This window comes from Cygnus olor, chromosome 2, assembly GCF_009769625.2.
Source record: "Cygnus olor isolate bCygOlo1 chromosome 2, bCygOlo1.pri.v2, whole genome shotgun sequence".
Classification (NCBI taxonomy): Eukaryota; Metazoa; Chordata; class Aves; order Anseriformes; family Anatidae; genus Cygnus; species Cygnus olor.
In genome coordinates this window covers 44,740,114-44,767,887 of record NC_049170.1, presented here as the reverse complement: position 1 = coordinate 44,767,887, position 27,774 = coordinate 44,740,114, and the positions used below count along the sequence as shown (strand labels likewise).

The following is a 27,774-nucleotide window of genomic DNA, read 5'->3' as shown; positions in this document are numbered from 1 at the left end:
TCCTTCTCTTCAAAGAAATATGCCATTCATATGCTATTCAGCCAAAATATGAAAAATAAAAAGCTACCCACGTACACATTTTATCACAGCAACAGATAAATCTATCACAATATCATCCTGATAGACAATAAAATGCAAAAAAGTACCAAGGAGGTTTACAGCAATTTAATGAAAGCTCTCATACCAAACCTTTAACTCAAACTTACAGACAGAGTTATTGAAAAAAATAACTCACAATGAAAAAGCTGATGAGAATTGCCCACCTAGCCATGGAATTAACTGCGGATTAACGCTGTGCTTAGATACTCACTACACAATAGAAACAAATTCAAATCACGACCGAGGTACACACAATTCGCTTCCATTCTGTTTTCAATTACATGTATTCATCACATAATCTGACCTCTGGAAGTTCTCTGAAGAACAGTTTTTTTTTAAACACTCACTGGAAATAAATACCATTTAAAGAACACACACACACAGAGTGCAATCAAATGGACACTTAGGCACTGGTACAGCCTAGTCCTCTTGAGCCCTCTACAAACTACAGGACGGTAGGTTTTTAAACCACAGATGGAGCGGAGAGCAGGACAGAGCTGTCCAGGTAGCGCGACAGGTTATGTACTACACAAGAGCACATCTGCAAAAGGTCCCAGGAGATTTTTGTTGAAGATGCAGCGTATCCACACCAGGTATATGGTGAAGGGCTTAATGTTTTCTGAGAAGGTGTGATTCTGATGGGACAATATATAAGGCATGTAAGTGTTTTCCCCTTGCTCTTGTATCCACACTTCGTATTTCACTTCTCTGACCTTCAGATACTTAAGGTTCCAGGGGATCTGCCAGGACACAGAAAGCTTAGCTTCACTCGTGCCCTGGACGGAGGCTTGACACTTGGCATCCCTCACCTTGCCAGGGTAGAGGCTCCCAGACCACTTCTGCTTCTTGGGCCCGGGCTTAGATTTCACAGTCTGCCTGATCACGTGGATGAGGGAAGGGATGTCCACCTTCGTGTCCTGGTAGGCACGGAACAGCCACTCGGGGTTGCGGCAGCAGAGGTGCCGTGGCACCTCAGTGCTCTTAATGATGCGCTCTTGCTCAGCTTTGTCCAGATGAGCAATCCCACCCTGATCCCAAGGTCTGTCGGGGTAGGTAACGGTGTCTTCCCTGGCGGTGTTCTGCCAGGCAATGTACTGCAGGTCCATGCCAGGAAGGGTTGCCAGGGTTTTGTAAGGGGTATAGTGTTCAGGGTTGATAGCATAAGGGAAGAGCTCCACCACCGTGGCACCTCTCGGCAGGAAGAGAGACATGACTAATTGGGCCCCATGCATGCTGACCAGCATGGACGCGTTGCTGATCAGCCGGACGATGTCAGAAAACGAATGCTCCTCCAGAGAGACGGTAATGGTTTTCATCTGAAACTCCTGGGCGAGTGCCAGGATTAGTTCTGCCTCATTTAGGATAAGTCTGTTGATTGTTCGACTGAACACGACGATGTACTCCTCACTGGAGCTCTCCTCCAAGCTGACGTTCAGCTTCTGCATCATGAATTTGGTGAACTGCCTGATCTCGTTGCCAGAAACCAAGATGTTGGCCTTCGGCCCTTGTGGCTGGACAAATCCGTACTGGTACCAGGTGGTGATTTTGGAGAGTCCCACGTACGATTTGGTAAAGCAGAGGAGCCTGCCCAGGGTTTTAAGCTGCTCCCTGAGGAGCGGCTGCTTGTTACTCAGTAACTTGTAGAGGTCAAAATGAACACCTTCGCTCCACCCTTCCATGAAGAAGAGCCGTGCCTCCGGATCCAAATCAGTGAACTGCTGCATGGTGTAATAGATGGGGAGGAGGTCGTCATGAAAGACGTGCATCAAGTTGTCTGGGTTGAACCTGTTAGCGATCAGCGCCACGTCGGGCACAAAGACCGGCTTTGGCATAAACTTCAGCGCAGCAGCGGGCAGCTCCACGAAGTTGAAGTACTGGGTGTTGTGATCTTCCACCGAGGAAAGGTCGAGCAGCGCGGGCTGGAACCTCCGGGAGCCCAGGTTGGGCAGCATGACCGAGGAGTTGCTGTGGAAGTAGATGAACTCCTCAGCCTCGGTAGAGTAGCAGAGGGACTCGAAGCGGCAGATGCGGTCGGTGTGCATCCTGCCAGTGCACACCATCCTGGTCCCGTCCTCCACCAGCGTCTGGAGAGCCGCATGGTAGTCGATCTGGACCTGAGAGAGCTCCTGAGACTGACGTGTGAGGACCAGCTCCTCTTCGACCATGAAGACATGCTCTCGCAGCTTGATGTATTTCCACAGCACGGCAGCAAGGACAGACACGAGCAGGGCATTAAACACCGCTGCTATGTTCATTCTGTAGCTAGGTCCTAGCAAGATGACAGGTGGGGAATGCAACGGAGAGGGAGCACATCATTAACACTCCTTGACATGGTGAAGGCAAAGACCTGTGGAAAATAAAATAAGAAAGGAACCATTTAAACATGAGGTTTATAGGCCTATCATAATTCATATTTTATGGACTATTCAAGAGGGTTTAGGCTTTTTTCAGCATTTTTTCCGCTTCCAGGGAACGAGCAAAAGGAAGAAAGCGTGCCAATGCAGTACTTGAAACGAGAAAAAGAGAAAAAAAAAGTCTGAGGATGAGCTCTATGAAGCTTTGTCAGAAAAAAAAAAAAGTTATCTTCCCTGGGACTTCGGCTCACTCGTTTTTTTTGCAGAGCAGTCCAACAGCCAGAGGAAAGACAGCGCTACAACCTCTGGGCCACTCACAAAGGACTTGGGAGAGCCAGCTCCTTTTCCTGATCCTTGTGCCCAGCCATGTTTATCCAACTCTGCCTCTCTCCTCAACTGTAATTAATAACAGTTAACAGCAGTACAAGGAGCATTGCCAAGTACAGATTTTGATACACCCCATTCCGACTTGAAATGTGAGCTGGTGAACATAATACTCAGGTTTATTTTACTGGGGGTGGAGGAGGACTTGCATGTCCATGAACCGCCCGGCGGGAGACTCCCGGGTCACTCAGCCATTTCTTTGGCTGCAATCCGGGATCAAAGGCCAGGAGCTGCCGTCATCTTCCAAAAGAAATGCTGTCATGGGAGAGAAGAGAGCTGTGCTCTTCACGCGAGGAACTGATGCTTTATTAAAGCAATCAAGCCTTCATTTAGTGAGCGCCTGACTTGTGCCAGCACAGCCAACCCTAACACAAAGGCACCAATACCTTTCAAGTGCTTCCAGCGTCGGTGTCTTCCCATTCCAACCCAAGAATCTCTTCTGTGCTGCTACATGGCCTCCCTGTTTCTTTTCCTGCTGTGGCAGGGATCCTGCCGCTGTTCTCCTTCTGTCTAGAAACGCTACTGGCTTGTGTAAGAGCACTGATTATATTTTCTACTGTGAACTTCAGCTGAGATATCGATTCACCTACAGTATTCATGGGCTCCGATTTTCATTACGCATCAAGGTTCGCTGCTAGCCAGGCTGTAGATAACTGCAGCCACGACTCCTGGGGAGCTGCAGGAAGAGACATTTCTCATCGGCACGCCCCTGATTAGTCTGTTTCTAATTGCAGTTTTTAAACTCCTAGTAGCAATTTAAACTCCCTTTGATGCAAGTTTGGAGGGAGGGGAAAAAAGCAATGTCTCAGGCACGCGCTCTGACATCCCAAGCAGTGGTCCCTTAGAATTTTAATCCAGAGATGCTTGCTCTTATATGCCAGGGAGAAGACAGAAAGGTGGATTTAGGACAAATGCAAACACTTCTCTGCTGTCAAGGGAGTTTTTTTTTTTTTTTAAAAGAGATATTGCAGCCTAAAAGATTGATCCTGCAATGTGGTTCGCGCAATTTGGAATTGAATGGAGAACCGTTCATGGAATTCAGTGGGGTTTAAAAGGGATCCCTTCAGCCTGCGGGATCCCTGTCTGAAGGGAGAGCTGAAAACACCTGGGAGACTGAATAATGCCGGAGAAGCGAGTGCTAGCTGCAAGCCGTGCAGACTCGAGAGGTGGTCCCTGGGGAGCTGAGCAACAAATTCATTTCAATTTTGGAGCAGCTGTAACGACTCAAATGAAATAGAAATGAAGTCCACCTCCTTTGGCAAGTGGTCTGAAAAACTGCTTTGTTTAGCAACTCCCTAAAAGCAAGCAGTGAATTTAAAAGGTGCTATTTCAACTTCGGCCATGGAAAAGGAAGGGGGAAGGGACACAGAGCGGTCATATGGTCATCTAATTACCAGGGCAGGGTCAGCTCCCCCTAAACCACCCCCAAAAGGCGCTCATCTATCTCATTTTTAATACTTATCAATCTCTCCTGCCAAGGTGTAGCAATAAAGGCATGAGGGATTAGCACAAACTCTTTCCCAACACTCAGCCTTAATTTCCTCTGCGGCGATTTAAATCTGATCTTGTCCCGGGCGCCACAGATACCTGGCCCTGACGAACAACGGCTGTCACATCACATTTCCATCTTTTCTCTATAGCAGGGGACGACTGCTGCTCCTGATGGCTTTGCAGCCACCAACCACGGCTGTCAGCCCTGAACAGCAACATACCGGGAGCAGCAGCACATCGCTCGGTGCTGTACTACACCAGCTGTAGCATCCATCAGGCCCACCAGGCCCAGTTAAAGCAACCAAATCAGTTTTCAGGAAACCAGCCTATCCTATAATTTGGGTTTTTGATGGGGACATATCTTACTTTGTTGGTATCAGATTTCCGGAGCTTCTTTTTTCTTCTTCACTCTCACTGAAAGACATCCACTGACACCATCCACCTCTCCACTGCTGACCTCTAACCTTGGGAGCGCTGCTTTAAATGACTTCAGCATCACCACGGAAAGGACTGAGCCCAAGCAGCCACATGCAAACCTTGCTATCCAGTACACAGGGAGCAGGAGGGGAGAACTTGAACGATCAAATCCCCTGCCACAAGCACACACTTCACACGGAGGCCAGTCTGTGGGCATCAGGAAAGTCACCTACTGCAGTTCAGAGGCACCAAACGTCTCCAAGATCAGCGGAGTCGATGAGAGTTGCAAGAACTTGGCAGAGGGGGAAAACCACACGGCCTTTTATTATTCCAGCCTGGCAGGGAGCGCGTGGGTGTTTCAAGGCATTAGAAGCCAGCAGTCATAACACATCCCTGACGCCACCTGCGCTCCGTGGGCATCTTGGTGCTGGAGAGCTCCACCAAGCATTACGAATCCCGTGGGCCAGGCAGCCCGCTCTAATGTTTCACCCCTGGCTGATTTGTTCTCTCCCCTCCGGCCCCAGGGGAGTTGGGTAAGAGGCACTTCAGAGAAGCAGCCTGATGGATGCGGCCAGCGCTCGGAAGTTAGCAGTTTCCATCTCAGGCCCTGCCACGGCAATGCCCGCTAAATGGCTACAAATGAACAACTCAGCTTTTTAATAAAAAATCACCTGCAAGGCCCTCCTCCATCTCTTCCCCGGCTGCAGTTCTTGCAATCACTTCAGCTAAGTGCAAGGAAGTGAATGTGCTTTAGCTGACCAAGTGTCAGGAATAAATATTGAAAGCTAGCAGCGCTGAAGGAATTCATCTTCGGTCTTGCTTCTCGTTGCTGATCCGTGGATCTTGGCTCACGCTGTTTTGCTGAGAGCTGCTTTGGATGGAAGGGAGCAAGGGAAAACGGACAGGAATGGGCTGTCACAGGCTGAAATGAACAGAGAATTTCACAGGCACTCGGGGAACGGTCTTGAATCTTTGCTTGTTTTCCCACATTTTATCATCCGCTCTTTTTATCTGATGCCTGCAGCGAATACCTCGGGGAACTAAAACCTTCGGGAGTGGCAGAAGGAACAGGAGCACGCTGTCCCACCTGTTTGCTCTCAGGGACCCAGGAGAGGCTGCAGCAAAGGGGCAACGGCAAACAATCAATCTCCACATCCCCTGGTTCCTCAGTGACCCCAGGGTGAAATCAGGCAGTAAGTGCTGCCAGCAGCAGCAGTCCTGGGATGGGAAACTCACTCAGTAGGCAGCAGGTAGCTCTGAAACAGGTGAAAGCATTCAGTCCTCCACCTAAAGCAAGCTGCTTCACAATAAGCTGCCCTCTGCCCTTATCCCAGCACACTCACCCACCCTCTCACCTCCCGGTGAGGCTGGGATAGCCACTGCTTAGCCCCACATGAGCTCCGCATCCCATGTACCAAGGAATTCACATGGACTGGCTTTTTTTTTTTTTTTTTCCCCCAATCTGTTTTTCATCAGCTCTTCTTTGCTCCTTTTCCAAACGTGATTACAGGCTGGAAAGGCACACCCCATTCCCTTCCTCCGCCCCCACTCACTTAGCAGAAAGGTCTCAGATTCATCCTCTGGGCCCAGCTGCTGCTCCTCTGGGTAGCCCCGAGCACTGGCGAGCAGGTAAAGCCTTCAGGAGCACGCAGCAGGATCTGCGGGCACCCTGGCAGGGACTCAGCGCTACTTGCGGGTCTGTGGTCCTCTCATCGAAGTCTGGACACAGTCACACCTTCCGCTGGCCAGGTGATGTGCTGAACATCCTCAGGAGGTGGGAAACCACCGGGAAGCATAGATGGAGAAGCTGTTCATCTCTTCGTAACACATAAAGGAGACCGGAGGGGGTGGGATGGGAGAGATGAACTTCTGCTACTAGGCAGCTGGCATAAAGGACTATGTGTATTCATTTAAGAGATGAGTTCTGTTGTTCTTTTTTTAATTGTGAAGCTAGGGCAGGATGAATCACTACTCCAAAGCTGTTAAAATGATGGATGATGTTTTAAACCTCTTGTCCATCTCTAAAATCTTGTCCATTATTAGTTAGGTAAGAAATTAGGAGAAAAGCTACAAAATCCCCCAAAACACATACACGGCTAAGACTCCCAGAGGAACAAACCAAGAGGTTGATTAGGAAGAACAAGGGTCCTAGCCCTGCAGGACACGACATAATGCCAAGTTCTTCCACTCAGGGGAGAGGGCAGTAAATGGGCAGGTACGCCACCCGGACCCTGCTGGCAACAGAGTGGAAGGGGACGAGCAGATATTCCACACCGAGGACGTTTTCCCCATTACTGCTCCCTTCCCCCAGCTCCTTCTCCTGCTCGGCTGGCTTTCCGGGCCCGGCAGACGGAAAGCAAGGAGTGCCAACGTGACATTTCACACTCCCCCTGCAAAATGCCTCCCGTTCCTTCTCCCGTCCCTGCTGCGAGAGGCTTAGCTGGGGATGCAGCGTATGTAATGCATGCAGTCTTAAATACCTACTTCATTCATGCTGAAAGCAGAAGTTGCTAGAAGGCAACTCTCCTGATTGCAAGGAGGGGGAGTTGGGATCCGACAGCCAAGAATTGGCTTTTATTCTCATCTCTGTCACAGATTTCCTGCAGAACCACCAGCGAGTCAATCCCCACAGCCCAAAAGGCTGTTATCATCTTATTCACTGTATTTGTTTAATGAGATACATATATCTTTCACAGCACACATCACATTAAAGAAAGGATGGTACACTGAATGATTGATATACTGGAACATTTTCTTTGTAAAAAGCAGCCAAGTGTAGAAAGGCTGACTTTTTTAAACAGGAAAAGAGCCGATTCTTGAAGGGAACAAATGCAGCAGTTAAAGCTACAAATAGCATTAATGAAGCCTGAGACAAAAAGAGGATATGAAAAATAAGAATACCTTGACTCTGTACTCTCAAGTGGAATTTAAAAAGCAGAGCTGTAACCAGAAAAAAATAAAACCAAAACATAAAAACAAAAACCAACTTTCACAAAAACTTTAGCTGTCTATGGACAGCTGTAATCAAAATCAGGTTTAACTTTAGTTCTTATGGAATAGTAGTGTAAGTCAGGAATAGAAAGCAAAACTGTAAGCCTTCCATACACGACCATGATCAAGGAGACTGGGGCTCTGTGCCATGGTCCTTACTGCAAACATACCTTCAGTATGAGCAGGAGAATATTGGTGGCTACTGCGCACCTACCCGTTGTGCTTATCGATGGAAAGATCTACCTTTTTTTCCCATTTAATTTCACAGTCAGTGAGAGCTGGAATAGGAAGAGATTCAACCTGACTTTCAGGTTGATCAGAAGCCATTAATTTAACATTTGTTGACACCGCTGTCTTGATCTACAAGAGAACAGGTAATAAAACAGTAATTCCAACAGTACACAGCCAATACTTGTAAGTAAACCACAGAAATGAGCTAAAAGTAGGAAATTATGAAGAATACTTCTTGGGCTTTTAAGAACCACTTTTCTACGCTCTCTTCTCCAGCCAGGAAGACATGAGTACTAAATCCCTTCCCCAAACAAAATGAACCCTGATCAATAGAAAATTCCCCTAAGTAAGATGCATTTCTGATGGAGAGAAACAAGGTTGAGGTGGGAGATGAGAAAAATGAGCTAAAAAGAAAAAAAAAAAAAAGTATTTCTCTCAGCCCCCAAGTCTTTACTTTCATCCGACAGCCCCAGACCTAAAGATGAAAACTGAAGGTACTCAAAATATCCACGGCCAGCCAGAGGAGGAAGCTTAGCAGACAGAGTTCATTTCAGTTGATCTTTGCATATCTGAGTATCCTACTGAAACCTCCTGGGTTATGTTGGTAACAGCACTGGCATATGAGTAAAAAAATAAAGATATCCTTCTGTTTGGTCTCTTGCTTTCAGTCCGCAAGCAAGACACCTTTGTCAAAAAGAAAAATGTGTCGGAGAGCAGTAGTTTTACCTTAACTCAGTGGTCCACCTACAGCAAAAACTGAGTGGGGGTGGCTGAGGGTAAAATTTACCAATGCTGCAGAAGTGAATTTAAAAGAACGTGATGCAAAATCCTGGAAGTACTGGACAAGACGAGCCTTAGCCACTCCAACCACGCCTTTGGGCTTTAGATGCAACTTGTTATTCCTCTGTATCCCTTCTTTCCTCCTTCTCCGAGGGGCAGAGTACCAGTGTTATTTGGATACTGGGACTGGTGCTTAGCAGCATGTACAGCCTGAGCTCTCCCCGCGTCCCACCAGCGTGGTCCTGAGGCCGCTCCTGGGTGCTACAAATTCTAAGCAGGGGCCGAAAAGACCGGGAGCACAGCAGAGCCAATAAGAGCAGTGAAAATCTTGGTTACCACAGGCTCTACAGTATCGTATCTTTAGGGGAGAGTAAAGAGAAATTAAAATAAATCCATCCCAAAGCAGCCACTATCCAGTAAGACACACATTTCTGAAAACCCACAGAATTTAGTCCAGATCAGAGCTGTTTTTCCCCGTGAGACTTTTGTTTAAAGCGATAGAGCACGCTGCCAGCCAGACAAAGAGGGGCTACAAAGACCTGGATTACGAATGAACTACTGACCTCCTTCCCACGCAGGCACACCCACCGAGGAAAGGTTCGGCGTGAAGCGTGCGAGGGGGGCGAGGAGGCAGAGTGCAAAGCACATGCTGAACCCCCCCCCCCGAAGTACACTGCAGCCAGGAGAGCCGAGAGAGATGAATTCAGAGCCGCACAGCAAGCAGAGCACAGTTACAGCAGCACCCAGCACAGAAAGACATTAATTCAGAGCATCTGCACCCTTTTTAACCCTGGAAGCACTACCGCTAGCAGGTTAGTGTTTCAGCACATGCACGCATACCTGGTGTTGCTAAATAAAAGGAAATGCTATCCGGTGCCTCTCTTTCAGTGGAGAAAGGAAGAAAGAAGACACCTTAAAGCTACGTTTTGCAAGGGAACGAACACTCCCCACTCCTCTTCTTTCCCCACCACCAGGAAGAAAGGAAGGAAAAAAAATAAAATCGCATCCACCAGCTCTCGGCACGGCAACCCGTGCACCATCTGCAGCCCGAGCTACCTTTCTCCCCCAGGTCTGAGCATGCTCCGTGTGCCGGCGGTGTCCTCTCGCTCCAGCTGGCTCACCTCAATTTGTTAGCCTCCCGGAGGTCAGCCTTGCATGCAGGATGATTTGCTGCAGTGTTCCTGCAAATCCCCAAAGGGCGGCCGCGCTGGAACAAACACCCTCGCGCTGCCTCGCGGAGCAGAGCGCGTCCTGGGAGGCAGACGGCACACGGCTGTGGGGACACTGATTTTAGAAACGCTGCTTTTGGGTATTATTAATGCTGCTTTTGGGCATTATTAATGCCAATACTACTCCGAACACTTCGCACCGAAGGACAGAACAATAGGAGAGGAAGGAGAAAAATGCCCCTCGCTTGAGGATGCGAAAGCCGTCCTGCATGCTTTCTAGCAATTCCCTTGGCACCGGGGAAGCAATTTCCTAGCTGTGATGGTCAGCAAATGGCTTAGTATTGAGCAGTGGCGTGAGTGCCCTCCTTCAGAGATCAAGGGAACCGTCATTTTACAATGAAGTTATCTTTTACGGTGGAAACAGTAATTCCTAAATACAAAGGCACAGAAATGAGCTGGGTTTTTAAGAGAGTGTCTGTCTGCATCCAAGCTGAAGGTTACGAAGGTAGAAGTGCCTGACACCAACCTCAGCAGCACAGCTTGAACCTGTGGGGACTGAGCAGGGTTTTAAGACGGCAAAACAGGCAGCCCTGACTCAGAGCATCTCAGTTCCTAACCCCGCAGCTAGATCTACACACAGGACCAGAAAAGCATCCCAGTTCTGCCCACGGCACTCACCAAAAGGTTCACAGCAGGAAGGCTGAGCACAGGTGAGACTCTTACAGGTATTAGGAGCAATATCCCAGCCCCCCAGGGATATACTTGCAGATATATCACAACGAAACATGAGGCTTGCTGCATGATGTGTCTTGTTGATTAGCTGGGAGGCTCCTTGCCCTTAAGTGAGACTTAGCAGGTGTACTAAGAATGATGAAAAGGAGGAAAAGTTCCTTAACGCCCACGTGCATGCACACGTCCACACAGACACTCTCAGATGAAGAGCAACCATTTCACATAATGAGAAACAGAAAAGCATCCGTGGGTTTTTGTTTGTGGCAGGAATTACTCTCGCTGACAAAATGAAGAAGTTTAAATGACCCTGCATTAAAAAAAAAAAAAGGCCATTAGATAAGATAGGGGGTATTCAAAACTCTACACCAGGAGAGCTTGGCAGCTACAAGGGTTAGCACGTAACCTAAACTCTCATGTTAAGTAACCACCATGGGTAAGCACAAGGCATCCCCAGGAAGATCGTGACTTGGCCAGGATGCCAAGGGCAGGACACAAGAACAACGAGCCTGAATACAGCCACAGCCGGGGAAGCTGGGTGTCATTCGGCATCAGGCATGCTTAGAAATACACCAACACCACAGCATATATAACCTGGGGTTTCTGAGTGCCAGTTAAAAGCCAAATACAGAAGAAAAATAAGCTGAAAGAAACAAAGAATGAACCCAAATAACATTCTGCAAAATCGACAAAAGATTCTTCACAAAGCTAGACCTTCAAAAATGAGCCTGCCAACATGATGAATAAACAGAACCACGGCATCTACTAAACTAGGGCATCACAGAAATAAAACAGACATTTTCTCATCTCCTGCTCTGGAGTGCCATTTTTACACCTCTGCCTTCTCTGTACAGAACGAGCAAAACGGTTCTGACCAACTTGGAAACATCATAAACCACTAGGATTAAGAGGACAAGGTGCCATCAACTTCTTTACCCCCTTTTCCAGGCCTATACCACCCCAAGGAGGGCTCTGAAGCCCTCTACAGCACGAGCCCATGGCCATCCTCTTCCTCAGGGGACACAAAAAGGGACACCGGTCAGCCACAGCTCGCCTGGGGGAAATACCTAACTCTGGTTAGGGACTTCATTGGTGGGACCCCTGGCAACCCGGAGATGCCACGCAGGGCTCCTTTTCTGAGTTAAGCTTTGATTTTAATGGAGAAGAAAATACAACGTTTACAGACCGGTCTTTTATTTATGAATAAGCTCCTTCTCTGCTCCTGGAATGAGGTACGTGCACAGATTTCACAGGTACAATTTCTCACATCGCTTTCAGTTGGACGGTTTAATCCCAGTCCTGGAAAGGGCTCCGCAGTCAATCTGTCACACCACTAGGTAATTGAACATACTTTTTTTTTTTCCTTCTAATGAAATAATCAGATAAATCCAACAACTCTGAAACAATAACTAGTTGTCAATTACTACTGCACTATAACACTTAGTGCGGCAGCCCGAAGCTCTTTCCAAATAATCAGCACCACCAGCCTACTGCAAGTCAGCTCTGAGCCAAGGCAACCTATTCAAACCTCACTAGGGAGCTGGATAAATATTTAATGCACCTCAAAGTTGCAACCTCCAATACCAGCACCACAAAAGAAAATGAGTTAACATTTTGGAACTCCTACAAAGCAATACAGAACAACCAAAACTCGTCAAGCTGACAAAGAAGTCTGAATAGACCCCTTTTGGTGTAGGACTGACAAACAGCAGGCAAATTAGTATTTACCGAATCTTTGCCTTGCACGTGTATGTTGCAGGGGTGCCTGCATCACTCCCAGTTACGACATTTATTATTTATAGGCCTAGAAGTATGCTCTATAAGAAATTGTTCTTCCTGCAGTGCTTTTCAACCAAAAGTACATCTCAGTTTGAAAGCACAAAAAAATTAATGCCTGAGCTGACAACAAAAGCCTTTGTATGAATAAACATGCAAGGCGACAGAAGAAGCACTGCATTTCTAGATACCAAGAAGATCAGGACTCCACACTCGGAGGACGACATTTTGATTCTGCAGAAGGTAGAGCTAAAACTGATGTCAAAAAGACCAGGACTTCAGCCAATCACTGAAAAAATCCTCAACAATACATTTTGACAGGGGGAAAGGTATCTTCTGATGAGTAACTCAATGTCCAAAGCCCATTTTGCTCAACTGCTTCAAACAAGACATACCCCCAGGCTTACAGGAGATGTAAAATGCAAATTTTACACCTTTATAAACCTAATATTGATGCAAGTATGATCAAACATTTCACACATACACACTTAGGTTATACGTCTCTACATCAGCCTGAAAAATTCACAGGTATTTATTCTTCTCCTCCATAGGCACATGCATATTTTATATATATAAAGCATGCACCTGTCATGGAAAGGTACACTAGCTCGTGACTACTTGAAATTAGACAATGCTTATGGTTTAGGGAAACTGAAGGGCCTTACCATGGTGTTTCCCACAGCCCACTACCTGTTCAATGTTTTTGCTCAGGCAGTGGTAAGATCATCTGTCCTCTGCCAGACTACACTTCAATATTAGGCCTTTATCATCACAACATCACCTAAGAAACACACCTCCCAGTTTAAAGATGTAAAGATTGTAATTGGCAAAGAGATCTGGGTAGAACACCACACCAGCAGCCACAAAGATGGGAGCAGTTTCCTGTGAGAAACCCACCAGCAGCCAAACCCTCTTGTGTACCCCAAGGTTGTATTCAACTCCCCAGGCTCCAGGGCTGAGGACAGTAGTTAAGGGTCTCCACGATGAAAGGTGACAGTTTAAGCATGCTAAAGATCAAAGGACAGGGAGGACGAAGGTATCAGACCCACTGCAGCCACATCTTAGCCTGAAGCTGGAGGCCCTGTCAGCATGGACCCTGAGTCCCTTCTTCCTGTCTGCTGAGACAAATGGGGTAGTCATAACCACCAAGTCTCAGAGAGGTCTCAGGACATTAAGATGCTAGCACTACAACAAAAAGAAACAGCTCTTGAAAGGAAAAACATCTCTGAATCTGAACATCTTAGTTGGGAGGTTGGGGTATACAAAAGGAGAGAAGTAACAGAGAAATAAAACTTGCCTTTTAGGCTAAGACCAGAATTCTCAGGCACTTTTATGGATACGTAGGAGTAAACATCTAACAACCACGTGGAAGTATCTGAAGGACAGGGGTTAAGACCTCCAGGCATTTCACTGCCTTGGCTGGATTACGCACTCACTTGTAAGCGGGCTGCCCTTGCTCCAGTACTGATGAGAACATCTCTGCTCACCAGCAGGATTACAGCAGGACCGTTCCCTGCAGCTGCCTTTGCCCTAAGCTTCTACTGCCTGCTAAGTTCAGAGGCTTTGTGTGTTTCTAACAACCCTGGAGAACCAAAACCCACAAAACAAAGGTACGGTACTTCACGGAAAGAACTCCACAAGGAGGCTGCAGCAGTGCCTACAAACTTGATCAAAATAGGAGCTTCGATCCAAGCTGGAGCGTGTGCTTCAATTAGCCGGTCCCTGACAAATGCCTGGGGGTGCCTCGCACAGCAGCACGGCAGGAATGTAGTTTAGAGCCAAGGCAAAGGAGAATCTAAATCAAATCAGGGGAAATAAAAAGATTTACTGCGATTTTGAGTCCCCAAATTGCAAAGAGATCGTTTTATGTCCAATGCCCCCTTCAGGCACACCGGTACAGCACAGCCTTCCATGTTAAAGGGAAGCAGCCAGCACGTAAGCCAACTCCATTCATATGATTGCAGCGTAACTAACGGCTGGCAGGAGCACAGTACGACTGGATATCCCCCCCCTTTAGTGCAACCATTTAGACTGGTGCTCTGGAAGCATAAAACATGCCCGTTCTGGGTTGGCAGCACATCCCAGAGGCGCTAATATCCGCAAGAAGACTCTGAACAGAGCGTTAAGATCTCATGAATCATCTAAAACATCTTGGAGCAGAAAGAGGGTGCTATCTGACAGCACAGGCCATAGGCCTGAAAAATATCTTCTGGGCACTTTAAACGCTTCCCACAAATTGTTTTTTGATTAGTACTTAAATACCCGGCTCTGATTTTCCCCGTGGAAAAGGCCAATTCTTACCTCGTCTCTCATCTGATTACAGTATCATCAGAGGGCCCAGCCGAGCAGTAGTTACTTATGGCTGTGGGCCAGGCATTTACTGTTTCAAATGCTGCTCTGAGGGCTGGCTACCGCTGCTACTGACAAGAGGGAGAGAAGAAAGCAATATGAATCATCTTTCTCAGCTTCAATGTGAACCGCCGCACGCAATCGGGGAAGTGTGATGAATACATTGAGTAACTTGTACAAAACCATTCCGGGTCCTCCAGGTGTCATATGCAACAATTTACAGTTCAATAGCTAGGAAGAACTTCTTCGTGCCTTTGGCAGCCAGAAAATTCATGGAAGGACTATTGAATCTAGGCTGATTTGTCAAGGGCACAGTAGCAAGAGGAAGAAGTTCAAGCCTGATTTTTGTGTTTGTTTGTTTAAGACTTACTGATCTATTTACTTGAAAGGTGACTAAAAGAAGGTGGTTAATTTTTGCCCCGTAAATCCCACCAGCAAATCAATTTGTCATTCCCCTGCAGCCCTCCCTCCCACCCCACCTCTGTGAAGGTTACGACAGCCACATAAAATAGCTGGGATGATACTTAATACAAACAAGAGGGTGAAACTTTCTCAGAAAAGGCAGAAAGTGCTTGTTGGGAGGGTAACCTTCAGCGATGGGACAATCCTTACCCAGCCCTGCTGCAGCAACTCATTTCTGCTCCCTTCCCTTCCATTGGCAAGGTCTGCTGCATCTGTTGAGACAAACGCTGAGACAAGCATTTGGGAATGAGAATCCCTTAAAATAATAATTGAAGGGGTAACCTGACTCACTCAGAGAAGGGCAACATAAGCTCAATAAACCAACTGCTGTTTAAAACAGCTGCATTTAGGAAGACCTGTCCCTGTTGCTGATGTACAGCTCTGGACCCACGTGAAGACATTTGTGAAGCCAAGAAGAGCAGTCTTTCAGCTACTTTGCACTGTGCTTCAAGACATCAAGGACACTGCAAGCAGCATCCTATGTCAGGACGTGCTTCCCCACCTCTAGACTTCTGCTAGCATTGCTGCTGACGCGGCCGTTCCCTGCAGAAGCTGTCAAGCCATTACAAAAGCCCTGCAGTGGTACCCCCAGCACAGGGCGGGATGGAGCAGGTCAGACCCCTCGCACTCACAAACAATCACCAAGATGAGCCATAGTAAAAAACATATGTATTGTCAGAGCCGTTCTCAGACAGGATGGTTCCTGTGACCTTGGAGAAAGACAAGACTAAAATATACATATATACACACATATATAAGGCTCAAATATACATATATATATCAGCTGTGGGCAGGCAGACCCACCCTCAGTCCAGAAGATTGGATATGGGTGAAATACATTGTCCCAGATCATCCCAGGCAAAACCTTCCTGCCTTGGCTCACCCAGCTCCACCACCTCCATGGCTAAAAGCTATGCTATAAGCTGACGGGAACAGACTGCCAAGGAAGCCAACCCTTCCTCCCAGGCACAGGGATTACAGCCACAGCCACAAGAAGCTCCTCTCGCAACTAGGAAGACTCGATCTGCTCCTTTATTAATGCAGCAAATATCTGAAAGGAGAAAGCACCCAAGTCAGAGGGTGAGCACTGACTAGAAACAGCCATTTTAGTGACTGACTTAATGTTACACAAAATAACCAGTTTCTTTACCATCAAGGCGACAAAATACACTAAAATAAACCCTTCCTCTCTAAGTTATTTGAATGCATTCCATGCTTAAAGACAAGCATGCATTGAAGAGCCCTGTGTTGCAATGGGACAAAGATATGCACATAAATTAAGCAAGGACTAACAGCGCTTTATGAATAATGATTTGACTTTGTGACCTCTGTGCTAAATATGTATAAATATACACACACGCATACAGATATGCACGCACCCATATGTATATGGGTATAATATGCATGTATGAATAGTACTAAGTTCACAAAGTACAATAGTACGAAGTTTACAATTAATATATAGACCATATATTGCTCTGAAGTTCATGACTGCACGAAAAGACAATTAATACTCAGCTTTACAGATTTAAAGAAATTTATTTCGATAAGCTGCTAGCTCTCCAGCTTTAGTTTTATACGTGTGACACAACTGTAACACAGTCAGAAGCTAAGAAGCAGCGAATCCGTATATAAATACGTGTGAAACTGTCCCAGAGAACCTTACAGAAGGAGGGAAGGGGAGAGCAACTCAAGTCTTCATTTTCTATTAACTCTCAGGTCTCCGCATGAACATGAGTAATAACCTAAGTATTAAAGAACTAACAGCAAGAAACAAGGAACAGGGGTATGAACAAATCATTAAAAAGTGGTAAGTACCAAGGGCCCTAACTTAGAGATGGGCAGTAAAAATATACACACAAGAAATCACCTCATGTCTCCTCAAAATGAATCTGGTCATATACTTTTAGTGCTGAGTAAGTGACTGCCTCAGCGAGACACCAGTGTCTCTGCTAGAAAGGACAGTATTTCATCTGTGCTCGGAGGTCTGACAACCTATTTACCCAGGTGCTTCTCTCCCTCTTCCTAAAAGAGGAAATTACACAGCAAATTAACTTCTGTGCACCTTTTTATTTTACATCCCTCCTCGTCTCCCCTCCCTTCACTCCTCCCATCCATTGGAATGATGAAGAAAATATAGATAATTCACAACAAAGTTGAAATAAATTCCTAAGAGCAGCAATGCTGGCCTTAGTCTTTTTTGGCTCACACAAGTGACGTTATGATACAGGGAGTCAGTGGAAAATGAAGAAAAGAGGTCCCAAATGTGGTGCCTTTCTGGAAGAGGCCTTTAAGTCCCCCGAGGCATGGGTGAAAGGCTCCTCTGCCCAGAGAGCAAACGCTGGAAATCATTCTTGCTAGCCCAGAGGGATTTCAATTCACAAACCATTAACACCCCACTCAATTTCCATTACAGGTGGCCAGCTGGGAGAGGGCAGACTAAGACATGAAGCAACTCACCATTAATTCATTTCCAGAGCATCAGAGGCTCATCAGTGACTGCCCCTTGCTATGGGCTGCTGTCGCCTGTGACTAAATTCAACTATCAGCTTGCCAGAAGCAAATGCAAGGCCCCAGCACACTCAAGCCATCTGCAATATAAAGCATTCTTCTTCAGAAAAGGGAGCACAGCCCCTAGCCCAAACTAAGGAGAGCCTTTCCTGGGGTAAAAGAAGGACGGAGCCAGAAGGCTGTGGATTCCCTTAGGGCATTTTTGCAATTGCTAAGGTATTTCACACAGACTGTGCTTAGATGTTTCATTGGTGAGCAGCTTAAGATTACCTGTGTGTTTCTGAGCTTAAAGAAATTGGTGTTTACGCTCTTGTTCTGTCCTGCTCTCAGAGCAGGACACATTCACACTAACACACCCTAGGTGTTATTCAGAGAATGGTACGCACAACTAGGCCCTAAAACATTAGATGAAGTTTTAACCCCCAAACCAATGAAAAACTCACAGGAAGACTGAGAAGAAATGTGAGAAGAAATGAGAAGAAAACAGCCCAAACAGGCTGGTTTTGAAGACAGGAAGCCCTGAAGAGGGACAGCAAAGCTCTAGAGTCTGTTTATCTTTCAGTGCTAGCCACAAGGCTTCATAAACACATCTTTTAACAAATATATGCCTACTGATGACTATGTTAGAGCATAATTAGATAAATAAGAAAGGTCTTCCTGCGTGCAAGACCACTTCATACATGTCATACAGAGCACAAGTAGGAAACTACTTACAGTTCTTTGGCTTCATGCACGGTTCTAGCATCTGTACACCTATAATAACACATACAAAGAAATCTTTGCAACTGAAAAACAAAGCCATATTTATTATGAACAACAATTTATTCTTTGGCAGGTTAGCTAGATGGGACAAACCCCATTTTTTTCCACAAACACAAGACGACAACTGTTCCCAAACAAGCTTTTATTCCTCTTATCTTTAATCCCTGCCTCCATATATACCGTCCCCACACAAGAACCAAGCAGTCCCTGTGTAACATCAAAATGTCCCCCCTCACCTCTTTTTTTAACCCACAGATGGCCTTCAGAAGATCCAGCAGCTGAAAAAGGGACTCCTGGATCCAGCTGCGTAGAGGAGTCCAGCTGCCAAGGATTATCCAAATCTGTTTCAATTCTATAACACAGAGTCAAATGCCAGGGGAGAGGAGGACACTTGCATGGGTGTTTTGAAGGGAGAAGTCAAAATATTTTATGATGGAAAAAGGGAAATGTCAACAGGTTCAGATGTAAAAATTGTGCAGCACGGATTGTTGTAGGTACGTCAAAGCAAGCTTTGCTGTGTGAGACAGTCAAATGGCAGTGAAAGCTGCAGGCGAGATAGGAAAAGTTGGAGAAATGCTTCAGCTGTTAGTGGAAAGAGCTTTAAGAGCTAAAGAGGCAAATTACTGAGCTACCCATTTACGCAGCATTTCTAAGGAAAACATCAAAGTTAAGCCCAGTCAATTGTACTTAAGCTGAGGTGTGTTTCTCTCACAAACATAAATAAAACAAATAAACAAAAAAAGAATATAGAAGACATGAGACTAAAATAAAGGGAAGAAAGAAAAGAAATGGATAAGAGAGCAAAAGAAGACACACTTCGACAAAGGATATACACCAGAAAAAGGTGCAACCTTCAAGGACTGCTTCAGAGAAAAAATACAAGAGTGGAAGATTATCTTTTCGATCTATATTTATCAGTAAAACACCAAGGGATTTCCACTCATGACCCTAGGACTGTAGAAAGCAAAGAAAATTGCTTAAAACACGGGAGATGGATATGAGAATTGCAGTGCCAGCTGCAATGTTGCAGGACCAGTCAGAGGTAATTCAGGGAAAATAAATGATGCTATAAAATCAGTGCATCACAAGTCAGTTCCCATATCTCTTCTGGAGGCTCAAGGACACAAGAGGGATGACATCTAACTCAGCACCCCAAAAACTAAATAAATCAGCAATAAAAACATTTCCATTTGTACACACAAATGACATCTCCCCTCCCAGTTAGAATCAAGCTCAAATCAAGCAGGAAGGGGACAGACAGCTTCACACCAACAGGACCACGCAGACAGCATCCAGAGTAGAGAACACACTGCTTCCTTCCTCGGGAAGAAAACATGCCGTGGAATTCAAAAGAGCAAAAAACATGTTATGAAAATGAACTAGGGTGGAGAAGAGAAATCTCCAGTCTCTTCCAACACTTCAGCCCCAGTGCACTGAACCACACTGTGCCAACCTACCGCAGCCAGGGTGCTCTGCTCGTGGTTAGCAGACACGGGCAGAGCATGAAAAGTGAGAAGGGGAAGTGCCTGGGTGCACTGCAGGGTAGCAAACGCCAAACCACGAGGGTCTCATCCACATCAGTTCACGCTGCGGAGTCAAGGTCAGCGACGCCCAGGAGAAATACCTGCACTACTCGAGACTGCTCTTCCGGATGGCTGCATAAAGGCTCGTTTCCTTTTCCTCCTTCAAACCACTAAAACAAATTAGTGAGGGCTTTGCCCACCCCACACAGCGTGGTGCCAGGTAGATGGACCCCCACGGGAAGCAATGCTTGTGCTGGATCAGCACTTTCAATCATACATCCTCATGGGCCAGGGATTTGCATTCTTATGCATCTGTGAACTTCCCAGAGCATTTAATTTATCATCCTGCCTGTGTTAAAGGACGGCAACACCGTGCTTGTTTCTCTTGCACCCACTGCACTGCAGAAAACAACAAAACAGATTTCTCAACGGCAAGGTGAAGGACAGTGGTATCCTTTTTCGCCCTCTGATGATTTAGCTGTAGCGTACCATCACCAGGCTTGAATGAGAAAAATGGAAAAAGACTCAAACGGAGAAAGAAAAAATGTGGGGGAAAAGGATATTTTACTTGCAGCAACATAAAAAAATATCCATTGCAGATCACATGAAAACAACATTTATATTAAATGTGATCTCTGAAGAACTGACAAGGATAAATCCATGTGCAGTTCCATGTATTTCAGCCTAAATATGGAAAACATACATTACTCTGAGTTTATGAAGGGCTTGGTTTTATCAGCACTGTTTATACACACGTTCCTGGTTCATTTTAGACATGGTTTATACTGTACACAAACTATAAAAATGAAATGCATGGCAGTGCAGTTATGTACCAAAGAAACAAGATTAAACCAACAGACTTGAGTGCTAACTGATTTTAAAACCACAGATCCTTTTTTTTTTTTTTTTTTTTTTACACATTTTTCTAAATTATGTATGGGCCATGTATCCCTCCAGACAAATGAACACTGATAAATTATGTTCTGTCTCTAGCCAGGCACTTCGAGCAATCTCCACCCTCCCACCTCCTCGTCGCATGAAATAAAGATGAAGCACCGCGGAGCGTCAATCACACCGCAGATCCATCCAGTACCTGCCTCTACCTGAAACAACAGAACACATGTGTCAAGATTTTCATCAGTCTCCGCTATCAGCTGTCCAAATTTCTGCTGCAACGGCCTCAGGCGCTCCCCGAGAGGTTGCTGCCTACTACGTGCCCTACACAGTCAGCATTACGCCGGCCTGCATCCAGTTCTTCCCGCAAGTTTCCCCTGATGGAACTGCTCTCCTTCCAGCTGACTTTATCTTTTCACCTCGACAAGTGATTTCGGCTGCGTCTGTGGGCTGCGGCACGTTTAACAAGCAGCACAGCACGCTCCACGACCTCCCCAGCCACACGGCTGCAGGAGCGCTGCCCGCCGTAGCATTAAGACCACCGTGTGCGCCTGAGCACACACAATCCCATTTCTGACCTGCTTCATTACCCTCTTCCCAGCAAGCTCACCCAGAGTTAATGTGTTTAAGGACTGAAGACCAGCCTCAGCTCCCTGCAGCGCTGCCAAACATGTTGCAAGCAGAGAATCTGGCTGTATTCCACCTATGGGGTTTCTGCCCGAGCCCACTTACCTTACCCAATACTCACAAAGTACACAGTCGCAGATCACAGCAAGACACAGGGATTGTTCTTCCCTATATTCATGCCCTAGCGGCCTGCTCACCTTACAAGACGTCTCCCCGCAGCTGCAGAAGGGCATCCATCTCCAGGCCAGGGAGCAACACCAAGGATTACTCAAGGTCTTCACCTTCAAAGCCCCATGGAAGTAACACCTTCCCTTCCCAGGGTAAATTCCAGCTTCACCAATGTTCATGCCACCAGGAGACCCCGTATAACCACGGGGGCTTTGAGAGGGAGAGGAGACAGAGCCTGTGTTCAGAACTCACACCTGTGTGTGCCTTCGCAGGGCAATCCCTCCTCTGTTCACAAACACCCAAATGTACCTGTACTGTGCTTTGTACCAGTACTATACAAACTGAACACCTTTGAGGTTTAAACACAAATCACCCCTCTATTGATCTAGCCAATTACAAAATGAAGAATGATAAGTTGTGTAATTTGTCTTATCACTGGCTTCATTGCTACTTGGGGCTTCAAATCACGGCAGATAAAATGCAAACCAAAAAATGAGCTGCTGGTAGCACGTTTGGATTCTGGTTTTAAAAGTACATTGCTATTTCTGTCAATGTGTAGGGAAATGCAAACGCACTGTACACTTCTGCATCAAAAAATTGCTTTAATTGAGTATTAAGCCAGCAAGAAAAAATTATCGTAGTTATTTCAGAGTTGCTTTGGCACATGTGATTTGTCTGCAAAGGTTAATACTAATATGCCAAAAGTCTTAGACTATTTTACTACAGGATGATTAGGATGTAGAATCACAAAATCAGAGAATATCCCAAGTTGGAAGGCACCCACAAGGATCATCGAGTCCAACTCCTGGCTCCACACAGGACCACCCAAAAATCAAACCGTATTTCTGACAGCATTGTCCAAACGTTTCTTGAACTCCAATTTAGGATATCAGGACCCTAATAAAAACTGAAGCATTAAAAAAGAGGGACTGGGGAAGGACTGTTTCCTTCTGTTGAAGGAAAGGCAGTAATCTAATTAAGCGTGAGGGTGCCTACAGATGGAGAGTTAAGGTCAGAGGAAAACTGAGGAACCCAGCAAAAAAGAGATCGATGACAAAACTGGGAGTGGAGTACAAACCTCCCAAGTGTAATTACAGTACCCTAAGTCCACTTAAATGCACTTGATTTCAAGTTCATTCATTCCCCTCTCTTTGTTTAAAAAAAGCCAACCATAGGCACCAGAAATAAAATGCCACCAATCCAAAGCAATCAAGGCTGCATTTTTATGGTTAACTCTGCCCCTCTCCTCTTCCTCTCCAGCTTCCAACTTCCCATCTCAGGGCTGTCAGCAGCTGTCAGCGCATCATATGAACGTACAACGTAACTTGAGAGGCAATACATCAGAATACCTAGATGTGACAGCAGCAAATTTCACCAGATGGTCTTGGGTCATATCCACTGATTAAAAGAAAAAAAATTAAAAAAGGAGAAAAACACACATAAAAGAAAACAACACCCCCCCCAACAGAACTTCTGAAGAAAAAAATAAATTTGATATATGTACCGTTTCCCCTTTTGTCCTATCCATGCCAGCAGAAGAGATGCACAATAACTCCACCTCTTGTCCTCACCAGCTTCTCCTGTCACCAACACCAATCCGTGTATTTCATCCTCCTTCCTTAAGAAGAAGGCATCTAAACAAAGCTGTCACGCCATGAGAAGGCAGAACGTACCAGTGACAATGGTGCCTTCCACCTGAGAAGACTCTTAGTGTTTTGGGCACCAGGTCCTGCTCCAGCATCCTCACTGTCTCTAGCTACACCAAACCCAAGCTCTTCATCCTGGATCACTTTCAATCCCACCATCTCCCACCCCACCCAGCTCCCGGTTGCTCTGGCAGGAAGCTCTGACTCTTCCGATTCAGGCTGCCTACAAACCCCAAAATCAGTTTCTACCAAGAAACTAGACTGATCATTCAACAAAGGAAAAGGTTCTAAACTTAAACGGGTAACGCCTTTTTAATGGAATGCCTTTTGACTTCCAGAAGTTCTTGCACAAATTCTAGACTAAAGATTTTTCAAAACGTCAAATTTCCACAGACAGAAAAAAAAAAAAAAAAACGACTTGCTCTTTAATTGTTTTCAACAGAAATACTGTAAAGCTGAAGGCATAAGGATAATATCTATTTAATAGAACTGGTAAAATGTCACCTTCTATTCTGATATTTTAATTATCGCATTAGCAAAACAAAAATACTGCAAATCAAAGTCCAACAATCAGCTGTTTACTTTATTTATTTATAGACATTTCTGAAGCGCTCATCACCATGGTAACCAGGAACCCTTTTTTTTCCCCTCCTTGTTCAGAAGAAAAGTTGTAATTTTGAAATGTGATCCTCTGATGGCACAGAACTGATGCGCTATGCTACGACCACTTAGCCAGGTGCTTAAAGTACACGACTAGACCTAAGTCAAAGTCAGAGCGATAGAGAAACAGAGATACATAAAAGGAAAAAAGGAAAGGACTGAGATGCCAGTTAAAAAAGATGGAAAGAGTAAAAGCCTCTCCTATGAAAATTCAGAGTGTACTTAGTCCTACAGCAAGTCGTGACCTCCCTGGTGCTTTTTCCTGCAATAGCACGTGACTGGTTCACGGAGCACAGTTCAATTAATCAAGAGCGATCAACAGGTTCCCAATTTATGCCGAAGACACTGGTGAATACTCTCGAGCAAGGATTTCTAAGAGGAGAGCAGCTTACAAATGAGGCTGCGGAGGGTTGCCTCTCTTTTGAGAGCAGAGAAGTCAGGAGCCTCACTTTGCTGCTCACTTCTAATTCCTCAGCAATTAGCCATTATCAAATTCCCACAGAATTAATAGAGCTTTTCAAAAATGCCATCTGCTTACAAAGTATCACAGAAATGAGTAAATTAGAATATTGCTATTCCATACACCATTATAAAATGAGTTACTAGATACGTCATGAAATTGCAGTTTCTCCATGATACTCCTGGTGTGCACAAGCACACAACTACTTTCCAGACCCTCAGAAATGATTGAAATTGTCTTAATATTATTTGTCTGGTTGCTTCCCAGCACCCTATGAAAATATTAGAGATTATACAGACACACACAGAGTAGTATTTCAGATCCTTTGAAAGCTAATGAACTTCTAATGGGAATTATACAAAAAATAAAAAAGAGGAGATTTTTAACCTATTGTCGTTTTGTTATATAAGAGAAATTATCATCAAGATTTCCCCAAGACGCAGATATTAGAAGAGCTGCCTTCAGCTCTGCATTTAGTTTGATCCTGTACTCTTCATAAACTGACACTGTCCAAAGCAGTTAAATAAGGAGTGTTTGGCTGCTCCTAACCAAACACATAAATCTATATGCAGGACTGGTGGTTATTTTGTAGTCTTTTAAGCCGTTTTCTATATAGGGCAGAAGCCGCGTGTATGACAGGAGGAAAAGTGACAAGTCTCTCATCTGGGAAAGCACCAGCAGGCATTGTTATCAGAGCAGACCACTTCTTTCAAAGTGGACCGATGAAGCTATTTTTAAGAACAACTAATAACATCACAGAGGAGAAATTGAACTCGGCAAAGGTGAGCTGTGTGGCTCAGTACTCCTGGGAGGCAGCTAATGAAACTGAAGCTCGTCAGACACAGGCTGCATCCAGTAATTGGCTTTGAAAACTCGCAGCTTAAATTCCGCCACGCTGAGTTCAATGCCCAGCTCGCAGCTAGCTCCAGAGCCGAGGGCTGTGTAGCACGACCAAGTGTGAGCAGCTGCCCTCCTCCTGCTGCACAGCCAGGCCCAGCCCGCATGCTTGGAGGGCAGAGAAAGAAACCTGCTTTCTTCCAGCACCTTGCACCTACCAGTTCTCTGCCAGGATAGGAGAGGCAGCTGCAGGACAGTGTTGGAGCCGGCGGTGCACTGACACAGGAGGGAGCACGTCCTGCCACCAGCAGCAAAGGTCTAAAAGAAGAAGGAGAGTCCCACGTCACACATTCACCTAGCAAAGCTAACCCTCGGTCACCACTCCATGCCAAGCATTAACTGTCCCTTAAGCACAACCGCTGGCTTCCCCAGGGAGATGGCCAGCAAAACGGGGGAAGCATCACCCATTTCCACCAAAACCTTTCCTAACCCACTCCTCACCACGCTTTATGGACCCACCAACCCATTCCGCCCACTGCCCTGAACCACAATTCTGTGGTGATCCTGGATGACAACCAAAGAAATTAGCGTCCCACGTGGGGGAAGGCAAAATTTTGCCTGTGCAGCTGAGAACCTGTGACTGGGGTTGAGCTCAGTGGTTTACTGCTCTCCTTTCCAGCACCTTCTTTTCATGATTCTTCCTGCCTCCCACTGCTTCCTAGAAAAAGTTGCTTCTTCGCGGCCCAGATAGGCTTTGGTTGGAAAAGCCATTTTAAACAGAGATCAGGTCTTCTACTGAGAGAAGCCATCTACGGCTCTGTTTATATGAATAAAATGACCACAGAATCACAGAATTGTAGGGGTTGGAAGGGACCTCCAGAGATCATCGGGTCCAACCCCCCAAGAATTACGGTTTTACTAGTGGAGGATCTCTAACGTATGTTTGAGAACACCTCTTGAAGACCTTGCTCTTTTAGCACAGGTCAGATATAAATCTGCTAAAAACTCCGAGGAACAGTAATTGAATTGGGGTTGCTGCCAAAGGGAACTGTTTAAACCAACGGCACTTAAAAAAAAGACTTTAAAGCAACAATTTTAAGAGAGAGAACAATGGGAACGAGAATGCCCAATTTTCAGATGATTTCAGGGCACCTCACTAAGCTCATAGCGAGATGTGATTCAGGAGCTTGAAAACATAACGGGGAAAAAATGCCCATGGAGCCAATCCATTTTGCACATTGCTTAATAGAGAGTGGGCTCTAGGTAACTAGTCCCAAAACATTAACCAGGTACCTCGGGTCTGTGTCATGGCACAAACATTGGGGGCTGGACTCCAGCTTCAACGATAGTTAATTAAAACAGCAAAACCACCATCTCGAAATGACAAACCACTCAAAACGTGCTTTTGCAGAAAAGCAGACCGCGAGGCAGGCTTCCTAGATCTAGTTCCCGAATTTGGTACCCATCACGTTTTTGGAAAGGACACCGCACAGTGAGCTCCCCATCTCACAGCTGATGTGTTAGCACCCATCAGGTGTGTTTGGGAGCTCTTCTGGTTCCCAGCCACGTCCAGGCTCGAGCTAACGAGCCCATCTATAGGGTCAAGCGCTTTAGGCTCTGAGGCTGCTGTTAAAAGGAGCCGTTACGCTTTTATTACCCAAGCCAACGCGTCCTCCCGGATCAGCAACCGCCGTAAAAAAGTCAGCGTTTGTCAACAGTTATCCAACTACGGCGCTGGTGTGAAAGCACCAATATGTTCCCTGGGTTGTTCAGACCCAGGCGTTATTGCCACCACCGCCACACAAGAGCGCGTCTCTCCACGCTCTTTGGAGGCAGCAGCCATTACCTCAACGACACACTGGGGCGTGAGGTTAACCACAGGGGAAAGGACGAAGCTCGGGCGCTGAGAAGCAGATTGATAAGCCGGAGCTGAGAACGTGCATGTGCTCCCAACGGCACCCGCACCACGAACTTTTTCCCCTGCTCACCCAGCACACGGTAATGAACGAGGTGAAGGAGGCGGATAATTCAGCACCTGTACCCGCCGGGGCCAAATTTAGAGGGGCTGGCGAGCTTGCGAAGCCCAAGCCAGGCACCCGGGGGGGGGGTTCCCGACTACAGCTGCCCGGGGAAGGCAGCGAGCCCCGGGGTCGTGCCTGGAGCCGCCACCGGCTCCCGAGCCCCTCACCCACCAGCCCGAGGTTTCTCCCTCCCGAGGCTCCATGTCCGACCCAGCCCTGCCCGGGACTCCCCCCTCGTGCCGTGCCGTGCCCGCTCACCTGCCTTCGGCGGCTGCCACCGTCCCAGCCCCGCCGTGCCGTGCCGCCCCGACCGCCCCCTCCGGCGGCGGCAGCGGGAGGCGGCGGCCCCTCGCCCGCCGCGCTGTGGAGCCCGGCGGTGGCGGCGGCGGCGATGGCGGCGCATGCCCGCGGCCCGAAAGGTGTTGTGGGGCTT

The 27,774-nt window shown here is 46.4% G+C and overlaps 1 protein-coding gene across 5 annotated transcripts; it reads right to left on the bottom strand.

The window, feature by feature from the left end:
* Positions 1 to 150: 150 nt before the first annotated feature.
* On the bottom strand, positions 151 to 27,731 carry POMGNT2 (protein O-linked mannose N-acetylglucosaminyltransferase 2 (beta 1,4-)). Of its 5 annotated transcripts, XM_040548371.1 has the most exons (3): positions 27,600 to 27,731; positions 25,539 to 25,638; positions 151 to 2,446 (listed from the first exon to the last, which is right to left on the bottom strand). In XM_040548371.1, exon 3 carries the CDS (start codon positions 2,352 to 2,354, stop codon positions 618 to 620), a length of 1,737 nt encoding a protein of 578 aa, XP_040404305.1. In that variant the 5' UTR covers positions 2,355 to 2,446; positions 25,539 to 25,638; positions 27,600 to 27,731; the 3' UTR covers positions 151 to 617. The 5 variants fall into 5 exon arrangements, with proteins under 5 accessions (XP_040404305.1, XP_040404309.1, XP_040404308.1 ...); XM_040548375.1 differs by lacking the exons at positions 25,539 to 25,638; positions 27,600 to 27,731 and adding an exon at positions 14,723 to 14,745; XM_040548374.1 differs by lacking the exons at positions 25,539 to 25,638; positions 27,600 to 27,731 and adding an exon at positions 9,869 to 9,891.
* Positions 27,732 to 27,774: the final 43 nt, after the last annotated feature.

Coding starts and splice junctions, on each gene's coding strand:
- POMGNT2 (XM_040548371.1), bottom strand. CDS start 2,354: ATGAACATAGCAGCGGTGTTTAATGCCCTGCTCGTGTCTGTCCTTGCT.